The sequence below is a fragment of the Engraulis encrasicolus genome, chromosome 3 (genome assembly GCF_034702125.1).
Source record: "Engraulis encrasicolus isolate BLACKSEA-1 chromosome 3, IST_EnEncr_1.0, whole genome shotgun sequence".
In the NCBI taxonomy this organism is placed as follows: domain Eukaryota; kingdom Metazoa; phylum Chordata; class Actinopteri; order Clupeiformes; family Engraulidae; genus Engraulis; species Engraulis encrasicolus.
In genome coordinates, this window is record NC_085859.1 from 41,689,375 (window position 1) to 41,704,729 (window position 15,355).

The window sequence follows — 15,355 nt, forward strand, 5'->3', positions numbered from 1 at the left end:
TAACATTATTGACAGTCACAATATAATATAATGTTACTTCTTTGTCAGATCTGTCAAAAAGCTGGGGTGTGGGTGCACATGCTTGAAGAAGTATCCTGAGATTGCGATAATGGCAATATCAATACACAGTCAGGGATGAGCAACCTAGATTCAGAAGTCATAATCCAGTTCCATATATTTCAAATCACCCGGTTTTAACTGTCTACAAGGGGCATTTTGAACAACAAAAACCAGGCTATTGAAAGCATGTGGCACTGTATTATAGCCTGGTCCTGACCACCCCATAATACTACCATGTAATTTTGTATTCATGGTCTGGACTCCAGACTCTGGAGGTTGTTTGATCTGATGTGATTGCAAGAAGCGGGAAGTTTGCACTCAGTTCTATTTTGAAATGATTGGACAACTCTCACCCAATCGCCGACAGTTACTCAACAACATAGCGCAGGCTTATTAGTCGTTTTCTGGGGAGGGTTGGCCAGCAAAATCTTACCGCTAAACACTGCTCCACAAAAAACAGGGGCCAGACAAGTAGTGGAGCCAATCCTTTGGCGGAAGTACGTAGGATGGCGCGTAAGGCTACTGTATTATAGCTTTTGAATCCAGGTTGTCCATCACTGCTTACCGTATGCCTGTATCGCCTTAAGCTTACAGATAATGGACAAAAAAAGTTTGGAAAGAAATAAGTTTGTATCCTAGTGGTCACAGTCTAGCATTGGAGGAACTGGATGTGGATGATGCAAAGGTGCAAAGGTTTTTTTTTTTTTGCAGGGTGGTTGGGGAAGATGGCTCTTCACTATTCATGAGGAAACTTGTCCGTGTTTGGTTCACCATGAGACATCACACACTTCTACATTATTTCAGTGGGGCATAAACAGCTTGAAGCTGCATTTCATTATGTTCAAGCATACTCATTACCAGGGCTATGGAGATCTGTGGAGAATATCAAAGAGTCTTCCCTAACCACCCTGCAGAAAAAAAAAAAATCTCCAGGGAGTGGTGCGGGGTGGTGAGCAACCTGGTTCAGGGGGGAGGGGTCGAGGTTCAAAGGTCAACTGGTCATGGGTCAGGGTCCTCTTCCTCTTCCTGTTCCTCCTCTTCCTCTTCCTGCTGGTTCTGGTCCTGCTGCTGTTGCTGCTGTGGAGGTTCCTGTGGTTCTGGTGGCTGTGGCGGCTGGATCAACCCGCCATCCTGCGCGGTGTTGTAGGACCCGCAGCCGCTGCACTTCAGGCCCAGCACGTGGAAGGGCACCGTGCAATGAGCTTGGCAGTCGTTACAAATGATCTAGACGGATGGGCAGAGAGGGGAGAGGAGGCAAAGAAGTTAAAGGAGAATTCCTGCCAACAACACGGTATTTGTTTGTTCAGCCTTTTCCAAGATCCTTGCCATTCTGATGGGGGCATGGGTACTTTTTTTCCCAACATACTCCAAATATCATCCCAAAAGTGAAGCAAAATCAGCAGACACCTCAAAACACTGCAAACACTTTTGGGGTGATATTTGGAGAATGTTAAGGTGTGTGTGTGTGTGTGTGTGTGTGTGTGTGTTTTCGTTAAGTAAAAAAAAACACATGCCACCAAGAATGCTCAGGATCTCCAAATTAAATGCCACAGCATCAGGTTCTGACATGCCAAGGACAGCATGACCAATACAACTGCATGTCTAAAGTGCATCCTTCATTTACCCATTGATGCAGGATGCTGCATACGCTGCATTGATCTAGGCGCCTGGAGCTGCAGAGACGCAGCATGCAGACTCATGAGATTTGAATTAAAACTGTAGGTAGGTTGAACTGAGTGAACACATTCTAATGCAAGTCTTTACTTTTAAATGCAATTCATTTCATGTTTTTGAGTGTTTCGGAGGCTGAGATATTTAGGTTTTTATTGAATAGGCTTAGAGCACCTTTTCGTAAAAAAGGCTTAGGTATTTAGCAGGCGTTTTTTTGCAGGTGACTTAGGCTAAAATGGTTAAGTCAGTCAGACTTGCCCCACCCTGTTTGAACCCGGCCTACTGCTTATCAAATGTGTGCTCGGATGGTGTGAAAGAGGACACTGTCACATGTGTAGTGAAACCCCTTTAACAGTGATGATCTGCAGTGTGTGTGTGTGCGTGTGCGTGTGTGTGTGTGGTCAATGCAAATAAACATCATAAAATGAAATGAAAAAAGAAATACCTTGACGGTAGCATCCTGATATTCAGTAGGCATTGGTGACTGCGCTATTTCCTTGTCCCTCTCTTCCCAGTAGGCCTGCATGTCGCAAGCGGAGTGCATGCAGAGTGGGCATCGGTAGGAGCTGCAGGTAAAGCAACAGCAATGTCACAACCAAACACTCTAGAACAGAGAGCACTGTAGAATCTCCGGTCAGAACCATAGCAGCCCGAAGTTTCCTCCGAAGACAGGAACATGTCTATGATACCGGCTAACACCCCACCAACTTCAATCAATCAAATATACACTCACCGGCCACTACATTAGGAACACCTGTTACAACTGTTCATTGAGGCAAATTTCTGATCAGCCAATCACATGGTGGCAACTCGATGCATTTGTGCATGTAGACATGGCCGAGATGATCTGATAGAGTTCAAACCGAGCATTATAATGTGGAAGAAAGGTTATTTACATGACTTTTAACATGGCATGGCTGTGGGTGCCGAAGGGCCTGATTTGAGAATGTCAGAAATGGCTGATCTACTGAGATATTCACGCACAACCATATCTAGGGTTTACAAAGAATGGTACGAAAAACAAAACAAAAATGCAGTGAGCAGCGATTCTGTGGGCAAAAATGGCTTGTTGATGGCAGAGGTCAGAGGAGAATAGCCATACTGGTTTGAGTTGATACAAAGGCAACATTAAGTAAAAAAAAACACTCATTACAACCGAGGTATGCATAAGAGAATCCCTGATTACACAGCACATCAAATCTTGAGGCAAATGGGCTATAGCTGCAGAAAACCACATTTGGTGCCACTCCTGTCAGCTAAGAACACGAAAATGAGGCAACAATTTACACAGGCTCACCATAAATGGCACTAGAAGATCGGAAAAATGTTGCCTGGTCTGATGAGTCTTGATATCTACTACAACACGCAGGTAGAATGGTCCGAATTTGGCGTCAAGAGCATGAAAACATGGGTCAACCCTGCTTTACATCAACATTTCAGGCTGGGGATATAATGGCATAAGGACATTTTCTTAGCACAATTTGGGCCAATTAGTACCAATTTATCTTTGTTGGAATGCCACAGCCTACCCGAGTTTTGTTGTAGGCAGTTCTGAAGGCAAAAGAGGGTACAACCCAGCATTAGAGAGGTGTTCCTAATGGAGTGGCCGGTGAGTGTATATAAATAGCACAATATCACAACTCTAAACTACTGACTCAAAGTGCTTTCAATTACACATTCCCACATCAGCTCTGGAGGCTGCCAAGAAGGCACCAACTGTGCAGGGTTCATGTGAGAAAATGCTCGCACAGGCATGCATACGCGCGCGCACACACGCACGCACACACACACACAAAATAATAACAGTCCCACATTAGATACTAGACCTAGTGCTGGAAGACTAAGTTGGTGCTATTTTGACTGACACATGTTCAGGAGGATAAACTGGTAGGTAACAGAAGAAATGATTGTCATTGACCATATACACAGATGTAAAAAGCCAGAATTCCATATATGTAAAATGTATACTTTACCCTGTTTTGCACATCTCCATGAAGCAAGTCCTGCAAAGGGAAAACAAACCAGATTATTCTTCAAAAGTACAGTTTATGAATATTTAAATGTCAACAAATAATGTTAAAGACAATTGAAGTGCAACATACTTATGTAATAAATGACCACAAGGAAGGACATCTGCCCCTATCCTAGATGTATGAATATCCTGAAAGACAAGTAATGTAGTACAAAACACAACTTTAACCCGAAGAATAATATAAATGTACATCATTTGTAGAAGAATACACAATTTGAATAAACTAAAATAACCACAGCAGGAAAAAAAGATAGAAATGAACAAAAACACGTCAAGACATGACGAAAACTTTGACATTGAGCATTTCACATATTTTGTCTAAATCAGAGCTAGTTGTCTGAAGTAAAACACCAAAAAAAATCCAAGACTAATAATGATATTCTGAAGGCCAAAAAAGGGTGTTGACATACCTCCATGCAAACTGGACAATTCTGTCTCGACACATTCTCCACACACTGAAATCAAAAGAGTGCATATATCACTTAACACAATTTGTCCATTGAAAAACAGTGTTAGATACAAAATCATCAAACGTCTTAATGAAGGCATAAAAAAGTACCTTATGATTCCCTTGAAGATTACACGCTAAACACAAATTGCACTTTTCACAGTGAAAGTATTTCTCCCTTGGACCGATCCTAAGAAAGAAAGAAAGAAAGAAAGAAACAAACAAACAAACAAGCAAATGTCATGAGAAAATGACATTTCAACACTCAAAACTTTGCTGTCTGACAGACAGCAAAAATGATGATGCTCACCGACTTCACATGTAGGCCACATAGGAGAATGTTCATTATTCTGGTCAAACTGACGGTTCAAGAACAAACCAGTAGCTGGTAGATTCACAAAATACATACTTAAAGGGTAATTTAAAGACACCGTGTTCAATGATAATCAATGATATGAATTGATGTTCGCCACATATGTAAATTGTAGCACTGCACAAAATCTTGTGTCATGCCGAGTCACACCCACACTCATACTTCCAGTCTGACATCAGAAAAAAATGGCCACAGCACTCTAGCGCAGATACACCAAAATCTTACAGTTGACAGCAAATAACCCCATTGTGTCCCCATTTACATTGTTAAATTACTTTTCTTGTAGGCCTATTCCAGAAGCCACACATCATACTGGAGTGTCATCAACACGGCATGGCAGGTGTTTTGTATTCCCTGACAGGGGGGGCAAAGGGGACAGGGATTGAGGGGGCCAAGAATTGGGTCCTCATTACATTGTATCTATTGGCCTGGGGGCTCTTTCAGATTACTTTGTCCTGGGCCCAGTGAAAGCTGTCAGCGGCCCTAACCCCAGGTGATGGGTTAATGAGTCCCTCGTATGTCAGAGAAGCAACTGCTGCAACTTCTGCCATTGTGTTGTTCACTTTAGATACATTGTTGATGGCACAATGCATTGTGGACAGTTGTTTGAGGTTTACCACTGACCTACCTAGATATACCGGTAGTGAGGTTTACTCCAGATAGGCTACATTGCTGCTAGTGGCTGCTACATTTTATACGTGCGGTCAGGGTAGGCAGGGTAGGCAGTGCCTACCCTGGGATAAATGTCTTAAAAATAAAAACTAACACGTGTTTAAAAAAATATTCTTCAGAGTTCACATAGGCCTACACAACAATAACATTGATTCAGCATAAATTATGAGCTGTTTAAAGTACAGTATACACAGGACAACGATCAAAAACCTAAGTAATCGCACGAAGCAAAGCGCTCAGGCTTGGGCAGGTTGCCGTGGCAACGCGCAGTCCCGGCTGGTAGCAGAGACAGGCTGAAAGCAGAGCTTTCGAATGCCAGCCAGGCAGCCCGGTAAGGCTCGCTTTTCCTCTGCCTACCCTGCCTTCAATGCTGTCAATGTAAAAGTTTGCGCATGCGTATTAAGTTGTCACATAGCTTGTCAATGGGACTAAAAGCAGAGCCTTTACTCTGTGGCGGGAGTATGTGAGCCAATCACAGCGCCCAAAATGAAAAATTGTTACAATTCAGGTAGTAGCCAATTTCTGCCCTACAGGCAGCTATGATAGCAACAACTAGCAAGGCAAGGCTTGTTCAAATCTCTAGCCGTATCGGAAAGAAAACATGGCAGTCTTTGGCTTTTTGTCTTTATTATTTTAAAAAATGCCGAGAAGTAGCAAGAAAGACGGTTCAAGTGACAGACAGCTGAGCCGTTTGCAATCGCTGCATTGTGGAAATATTCAACATCAGATGGGTAGCAGCTTCAAGTAGTTTGCACTGGGACAAAATGTCTTCATCATGTCAACCACCCCGGGCTTTTAATGGAACTAGCTTGCATGAAAAACACAGCCTACTTGTGATTCTGCTTTAAGGTAAGATTCATCTAATTATTATGCTGCGGGTAGCCTTTTAACATGAACATGCTCAAGTTTTTTCGTGGTGCCTTTTGTTGTCACCGTTTGTCAGGGTGTTGACATTGAAGATTGGTTGTGCGGTGGTGGACATGAATAGACCGTGTGTGTGTTATTATGGACGCGAGATTGTTTTTTGAGCGTACGACATGACTCCATTTCCCTAATTTATTATGATGATGACTACGCAATGCGTGAGTTGTGTGGAGCCTGTTAGCAAGTGCAGCTGCGTTCTTTTGAAGTGCGCGGTGTGCGAGTCGAGATCAACGTGGAACAGGACGATTGACTGGGGATGGTTTCTCGGAGTGCTTCCGCACTCACAAATTGACTTTATTTGAAACACCTTGCACAACCGTAGCTGAAGTGTTTGAGAATACTATCACGCACAAGAATGAGTCTCAGAAGTGGTTTCGTTGGTTTACTCGATACTGTCTGAATGCACGGGTCATGTTTGCAAGCAACCCGCCCCCTTGCCTACTTTCCTTCTTGTCTGTGAGTGTTTGATTATCAGCACAAAACGCGGCAGTGAGGCAGGAGCTGTTACCTAGGTTGGTTTATTGCTAAATGTAAATCGTTTCCCCCTCACATGCTATGGTGTGATTCACAGTTGGTGAACTAGACATTTTATCTTCAAAAGTAGGCTACACTGTGCCACCCTCCATCCATGTGAAACGCCCTGGCATTTGCAACAGAATAAACAGAAGAGCAACAAAATCAACTGCTAAAGCCAAAACTTAAAGCTTTCCCCCCAAAATGTTGTAGCTTTCTAAATTATTATTGTAAAATGTAGGCCTACAGGTCCTTAAAGGTGTACAAAGTATGGGTCCTGGAGCTAATTTGGCAATTTGGCAAAACAAATAAGTGTAGCTGGCCTTTTCAAGAAATTGAAATTATTTTTTCACTTATTGTTTCAGATTTAGGTCTACTGACAATGTCCAAATGTCTAAATAGTGTAGCCTATTTACTTATTTAGTTATTAGAGCTGTGGTGGTTAAGCACTGATGGCATCTTATAGCCTACTTTATATTTACAGTATTTAGAGAAACATAGGCCTACTAATTTGTTGCACATTAACCCTTTCGCGACGATGATAAAGATTCTATTTTGTGGTGCTGCATGAAGACCTTCCATAAAATTCAGTGTTTCTAAGTTGTGTTACATACACCAAATGTGTTCTATATACCATTGTAATCAGGAGAACCAGAGCTACAAAATGATATAAATTTCAGCATATAGTTTTCATTCATTAATGAAATATCTTGACAAAGATCAGTAGGTACTTGTACAAAAATCCGTTAAAAAAAGGAAAATTCCAGACATAAATCCTTTTTTGACATATTTCTGTACTAGATAGACAAAAATATAGAGTGTATCAAATGTTCAGAATTTTGTGTGCTACATAAAGGTATAAAGTTTATGTGGCTAGGACATACTGTTAAAAAGATATGATACATTTAGTTATGGGTGCAAAAAAACAGTTATATCAATTTAGAATGCTGCGAGAATTCTTTTACTGACATTCACATTACCAGAAGAGAGAACTAGCTATGCACTAGAAGTGAATACAAAAATACAACAAAATCTGGTGCAATAAACCATTTCTTTATTGTTTCCTGTTTGTAAAAAATGTATTTGATAGAGTATTTGGATTGAAACAGGACAATGGATGTATTGAACAATTGGATGAATACAGATGACCCCCCCCACCACCACCCCCCACCCCCTTTTTTGTTGTTGTTGTTAATAACAATGGAAAAACAATGCATAGATTCCTTCATAGAAATATTTACATTTATAAATAGATGAATACATTCATAGATAAATAACACTGAAATAAATAAATAAAATAATAATAGTGACAATCTGCTCATCCCGAACAGAACACATTTTCAAGAAACACACTGTCTCACAATTCCTTGTGATAGTCTTGGCTGTGCCAAAGTGCAAAACAGTTTTTCTCTGCTGTACAGTGCAGATACACTTTACATTGAGGCGCATCACAGAAAGAATATACTTTGTATTCCTTCTTGGTCCTCGCATAGCACACTTTACAATTACGCTTGGTAGTGCTAAATTTTGGTAGGTGCACAGTGTGAAAAGCTCCTTGCTCCCTCTTTGGAGGCTTGAACACTGGAGGATCGGCATATTCCTCCAACCCTGCCAACTGTCTGACTAACTCCTCCCTGTACTCCCCCAGCGAATACTGCCTAGGCCGTTTTAACAAAACATTATCTGGCTGTTGTGACCTGTGCAACTGAAACAAAATGAAGCTGTTAACAACAGCCATGTCCACCATATGAAAAAAAAGAGTTTTCCACCATTTCATGCACTTCCTCAAGACATTGTTATTGGTCATGAGCTGGTCAGATCTGTCCACACCATTCATGAACTGATTGTATTGTTGTATTACCCTGGGTTGTTGCACCTGCAGTGTGCGCCACCTCTCACCATTTCTCTCTCTTCTCTGCACAATAACAAAATCATTGGCATTACTGATGGTGGAGAGCACAGTCACCGGCCTACTGTCCATCCACTGCAGGGCAAGACACACACCATCCCTTTCCCATCTCATGCCCCCCCGTTCTTGGCTTTTGGCCCATTCCTTTCCCTTTTTCATCGAGTCAGGGAAGTTCCTCCTGTTCTCACTTGCCGTCCCCGTGGCTGGTGTTAATGAGGTATATAAGTCCTTGATTAACTTGACTGACGAATAGAAATTATCAAAATAAAAGTGGTAACCCTGGTGTAGGAGTGGTGCGGCCAGCTCCATCACCGTGTCATAGGCCAAACCATTTTCAGACACTTTATGCCCAGCTCTTTTCCCAATATACACATTAAAATCAAATGAATACCCGTTGGCACTGTCTGCCAAAACCCACAATTTGATTCCCCACTTTACTGGTTTGTTTGGCATAAATTGTCGAATTCCAGAGCGATGCTTAGACTTTACCATACGTTCATCAACAGCAACCTGCTGAAATGGCTGATAAAGACTCATGCACCGGTCTTTGATGTGGGCCATGAAGGTGGAGATTTTGGACAGCTTCTCTGAGTCACTTTCAGCACTGGGGTCTACGATATGGAGCATAGCCATCAAGGCCTTGTATCGGTCGCGTGTCATAAAAGAACGTCCCCACAGACCATGATACAGGCTCTTTTTGCTCCAGTAACGACTGGTAGGGCTGACGTCTACTAGTCCCATGTACAATAAAAGTCCTGCCAGCTTGTAGAGCTCCTCTGCTGTGGTATCTACCCACTCGCCATGCTTGTTGGCATATGTTGGCTTATGCAGCACAGCACTCCAACCATATGCATTGGTATGCTGTGCAATCTGTGTCATGACCTCCACTGTGAAAAACAACTTAAAAAAATCAAGAGCACAGCTCATTGCACCCCTGAGGAGTGTTGCAGGCAGGTGTAAGCCTGGTGGTCTTAGTGGTGTGAATGGTGGTAGCTGGTTTGGTGTGTCTGGTGTGTTGTAAGAGTTGGTACCAAACACAGGCTGCAGTGACCCAACTCCTCCTCTGACCCTGGAAGCTGATGCCCGTGCTCTGCCTCCTCCTCCTCCTCCTCTGCCTCCTCCTCTGCCTCCTCGTCCTCCTCCTCCTCCTCTGCCTCCTCCTCTGCCTCCTCGTCCTCTGCCCCCTTCTGCTCTGCTTCTGCCTCCTCTGCCTTCCCCTCCTCCGCCTCCGCCTCCTCCTCCTCCTCCTCCTCTTCTGCCTCGGCCTCCTCCACTTGGTCCGCCAGCTCGTCCTCTACCCGTATCGCTCCTTGGCAGTTGACCTGAGTTCGGTGATGCAGGCTCTAGGTCATCTGCTGGTTCCGGATGAAAGCTAGAAGGGAAGCAGAGAACAACACTGGTGATCATACAATCATAAAATGTTGGCTCACTCAGACAGCACATAATACTTTTGAGCACATTGTGTTGGCTCCATATATGACATGCAATAAAACAGATTTTCAGTATAAAACTTGCACAATGATTCACATAGGACTACAGGCCTAAGTTACATAAACATTGTTAATTCATGGAGTGTGCATTTAGATGCTTCCAGTAAAATGGCCTTTTTTCCTCCTCATGAATTTAGATTGGTAGCCTATAGTCATGCATATGCAAAAAATATTGTCATAGCTTGGACCTCTTGAACAGAAGAGCACAAAATGTGCTGATACATCTTATGAGCTAAATAGGGGCTTCAGAGACACTACTTCCTTTATATATAAAATTCATGAAAATATATTTTTTCCTGAGGAAAGTAAGTGAGCGTGACGGGAGTATGCTACCGTCTCAAAATCTTGACGCGTCTGACAGACTGAGGTAATACCTACGGGGTGACAGATTGAATGAATGAATCGCTACAGTAGACCAGCTCATTATTTTCTCCTCTGATAGAAATTAAAGCTCGATCAAAACCTATGCCCTTTTCAAACACCATTTCATATTAGCAGAGGCAATGGGCCACAAACTGTAACAAACAACAACGAGATACCTTCAAACTTCACCGGCAAAAGTTGGCTATCTTATTTGTGGAAAACAAAATAGACTACAAAATAGGCTATCGTCATAGCTTGGACCTCTTGAACAGAAAAGCACAAAATGTGCTGATACATCTAATGAGCTAAATAGGGGCTTCAGAGATACTAACGCTACTTCCTTTACATATAAAACTCATGGAAAATATAAATTTTCCAGAGGAAAATAAGTGAGCGTCGGGAGGACCATCTCAGAATATTGACGCGTCTGACAGACTGAGGTAATACCTACGGGCTGACAGATTGAATGAATGAATCGCTACAGTAGAGTACAGTACAGCTCATTATTTTCTCCTCTGATAGAAATGAATACTCGATCAAAACCTATGCCCTTTTCAAACATCATTTCATATTAGCAGAGGCAATGGGCCACATACTGTAACAAACAACAACGAGATAGCTTCAAACTTCACCGGCAAAAGTTGGCTAGCTTACTAGCTAAAGTTGTCGTCACGTACCTTGTTTCTGAATCGCTTCCTCGCAACTCCTCGTCCAAGGCAAACTCCTCATCACTTGAAAGACCACCGGTTTCGCTGTCAATATCGCTCTCGTTGTTATTTTCTGTCATCATAGCCACCACTTCATCCCGGCTGTAGCGGACGCGCTTGCGAGGTGGAGCAGCCATCATAACAAGTGAACGTCAATATCCAGCTGTGAGCGTCAGCTGGATGTTCGAGTTGCCGCTCAGCTGTTGAAGGCGGTACCTTTAACATGACAGATAAACCTAGCTACCAATCACAACTAAGCATTTCCAAGTCTTTATTTTTTGATTGGTTGGGTTGTAGTAATGTCAGTACAACATTTTTTTTTTATCGGCAGATGTTTATTTTATTACCATAACAACCACAACGCCATCGTTCCCCAGTGCACGATATTTCTATGCGCCGTCTCCAAAGGGTTAAAGACCATATCAGCATGTTTATGTGAATAGGCCTATTTGCCTATTCAAACCATACCTTGTGGCATAAGGCCCCCCTCTCTCTCTCACACACACACACACACACACACACACACACACACACACACACACACACACACACACACACGTTACATTTCAGATCTGCATGAAAGGGGACTATTTGTTCAAAGTTTTTAGTCTTTTGTAAAAGTTTTTAGCTGATAGTTACTCTCCAGATTTGGTTAAAATGCAGGAAATTGCATCTAAGAAATACATTTTTTTCTGGGGGAGGACCGAACCCACCGTTAATATATATATATATATAAATAGATATATATTCTATATTTACTGCCTACCCTACCATACCCTTCACTGCACGTCACTGATTTATACTATCTTTTTTAGACAAAATGCGCTGGCAACAATGAAGCTGAAGTAAACCCCAACATATATCTTCCAGAGATGGTTATGAGCATTTACATTCACCAAAGATATTGGCATTGCTTTTACTGCAGGAATGCCATCCACATCCACACTTAAACACTGATCAACATCCCAGCAGCCATACCACAGGAAACTGCACGCTCACCTGCATATGCCACACGGTTGGCAATGGTACTGCTTTTTGTCCTTGTCAAACAAGTGACAAATGCCGCAGTAATATTCCCCAAATTCCACGTTACACTCCTTGCAAGCGTGCTGTGCCTGAAAACGAAATGGTAAGCAGCATTTAGGTCTCGCGGTAGTAATTTTGTCAACAAACTAGTTCTGCAAGCCACCTGTTGACACAATTCGCTATACACCGACATGTGCATAATAATGGTGTAATAACTGTGTTTAGATTAGGTAACAGCTAACGGTACCTCCTGCACCGCATTGCATGGGATGCACTGGACCTCCTTGACTTGGAACCTGTCCATTTCATGGTCTTCCTCTGCATCGTGGCACAACCTGCAGACGTAGAACTTCCCACAGCATGGTGCCTGTACAACATCAAGTGTTTATATTAAGCGATCACACAGTTATCGTAGACTTATATGTGAGGTAACACCAACTTATTCAGAATTCAGGGAAATAAACAAATGGGACAGTTAAAAGTTTGCTAGTTAGCACAACCAGCTAACGTTAGCTCGACGCACTGCCTGACAGATGTTAGGAACAAATCTCAATGACAGTTTAGGAGCACATTGATTTTGCCGTCTCTTGGCAAATGAGAATGCTGAGGCAAGCGTGTCAAACATGTCTTACTATTTTGGCGGGGCGTTACATTTAATTTAGAATGCAGGGAACCATTCTTTTCAGCTTTCAACTAACTGCTAGCTTGCCATATCACACAGCTACGATAGCCACATTTACGTTAGCTTTGTGGTTTGGTCAATATACATCATGTCAGCCAAACAGCAAGGAATAATATCAAGACATTACATGGAGGAGACGCACAATACTCTGGTGAAAACTAAACATCAGTATTTCAACGGAATTCAATGCTCACTTTCAGCCGGCAGTTGCGTACGTAGTGTTCACATCCCACTTCGGTGGCAGCCATGTTTTGTTTTGACCCGATTTGCCTCAACTTTACCGAGGTCAAAGTTGACAGGCACTGGGCAGACATCCCCAAAAAGTCAAAAACGTGGGCCAACTATGAAACCAAACCTACTGGGTCTTGTCATATACTTGAAATGTGTTTTATCGGATGTTATTCTTCATTCTTATCTTGTTGTATTTTAACATAATGTAATTTGTTTTTCATAGACCGCTATGCCAATGGCCATTCTGCAGGTAGGCTACATCCAATGATGCGCATGCCTACTCATTCTCAGGTAATTGTATGACCCATTCACAATCTGCTAGGAGGACTATAATTTTTTGATGGCATAGGGCTAGCTATCTGGTTCTGTAATAATGTTTTGGAGTTTGATGATTTTGTCTGTTTTTCACCACCACCACCACCCATGCAAAAAAATGTATTACATTACATTACATATTACAATGATACATACAATGTAGGCCTACATGTGAAAGTGAAAGCCCATTGGGAAACTCCAACTTCCATTGTCATTGTGACACAGCACTCCACAGCACACTGCACACTGCACACAACGAAATTGCATTTATGCCTCACCTGTGCAAGGGGGCAGCCCTCAGTGGCGGCCCATGGGGAGCAGTGCGGTGGGACGGTACCATGCTCTAACAGTATCTCACGCCTTTCGTAAAGTCTTCACGAAAAAAATAGAGTAATTTTCGTGGTGCTTTCACGTTATTGCCCGCCTTTCGTAAAGTCTTCACGAAAATAATAGATTAATTTTCACGCTGCCTATTCACTTGAATTGCCCGACTGTTGCCTAGCGACCCACTAGTTTGATGCCCTTTCGGTAGCCTACCGTCACATGGTAATCAAACATTTCAAACAAGCAATTTAGGGTTAGGTTTAGGGTCAAGGTTAGGGTTAAGGTTAGGGTTAGGGTTAGGTTTAGGGTTAAGTAGGGTTAAGGTTAGGGTTAGGTTTAGGTTTAGGTTTAGGGGACATAAGGCGTAAGTACCGAAAGGGCGTCGAATTAGTGAGTCCCGAGTGTATCAGCAGTGTTCTGTCAGCACCCCCTCCCCGCCCCTGCAGACGTTTGGATAACCATAGCAGCAGTGGGGCAATTCAAGTGAATAGGCAGCGTGAAAATTAATCTATTATTTTCGTGAAGACTTTACGAAAGGCGGGCAATAACGTGAATGCACCACGAAAATTACTCAATTTTTTTCGTGAAGACTTTACGAAAGGCGTGAGATAGGGCTCCATGCTCAGGGTACCTCAGTCATGGAGGAGGATGGGGGAGAGCACTGGTTGATTACTCCCCCCACCAACCTGGCGGGTCGGGAGTCGAGCCGGCAACCTCTGGGATGCAAGTCTGACGCCCTAACCGCTCACCCATGACTGCCCCTACACATACATTACAAATGTAATGCAAAATTTCTTTTAAACTGTTTAAAATAAATGTTTGTGCTAGAGTTTTATATTGACATGACCATCATGCAGGTTCATGTAAGGTTTTTGTTTACATGAACCAAAGGTTTTACATAATATCATGTTGCACACTGTAATTTCATTAGCTAAGTGGTTTGCATTTAAAACAGTCCCATGCTTAAAACCTGAGCAGGAATCGATGACAAGACCACGTCTAGGCCTTAAACCATATGCCCCGACATGACCCAGACCTCTGTCAACACAGTTCCTCAACAGAGGGACTGGGCATCTGCTACACACAGATTAGGAAGTTGCCCATTCTCCACTTGTTGTTGCCCTAAAATGATAACGATCTCTAATCTGATCCATTGAAGTAGCTAATCTGTTAAGAATGTCTAAGCTACTCACGCAACGATGCTGTACAGTCACAAAGAAGTGAAATGCTTTAAAAAGAAAAAAATACTGTTTATTCAGAGGTCTGCATCGCCTGTTAGAAACAACTTGAGCTCATCTTGTAATGTGTGCATGATATGCAATGGCATTTCCTTAAAGACAAAATTAGGAAGTTTGTGGACTTTGCATTCAAATCTGATGATATCCCACCCTGGCCTGCACACATACTGTAAAGCCTCCCAAAGACCTCAGGCAAGTTTTTACCAATGCCCATTAGAATGTGTAGATACATTATGCAATAGCAGTCCTCCAGATAGAAATACAATCTTGTCAATACTTTAACCCAATTCCGGTCTTATTATGTGAAAGGATTGAATAAAACATCATTCATTTTAGTTAACACCTTACTCTTGTGGTTAGTTGTGAAGTCATATGAT

The 15,355-nt window shown here is 42.5% G+C and overlaps 1 protein-coding gene across 1 annotated transcript; it reads right to left on the reverse strand.

The window, feature by feature from the left end:
- Positions 1-358: 358 nt before the first annotated feature.
- rchy1 (ring finger and CHY zinc finger domain containing 1) lies at positions 359-13,161 on the reverse strand. The gene is made up of 9 exons (XM_063194498.1): positions 13,065-13,161; positions 12,436-12,555; positions 12,162-12,277; positions 4,323-4,401; positions 4,174-4,218; positions 3,834-3,892; positions 3,705-3,734; positions 2,177-2,297; positions 359-1,284 (listed from the first exon to the last, which is right to left on the reverse strand). Exons 1-9 carry the CDS (start codon positions 13,116-13,118, stop codon positions 1,060-1,062), a joined length of 849 nt encoding a protein of 282 aa, XP_063050568.1. The 5' UTR covers positions 13,119-13,161; the 3' UTR covers positions 359-1,059.
- Positions 13,162-15,355: the final 2,194 nt, after the last annotated feature.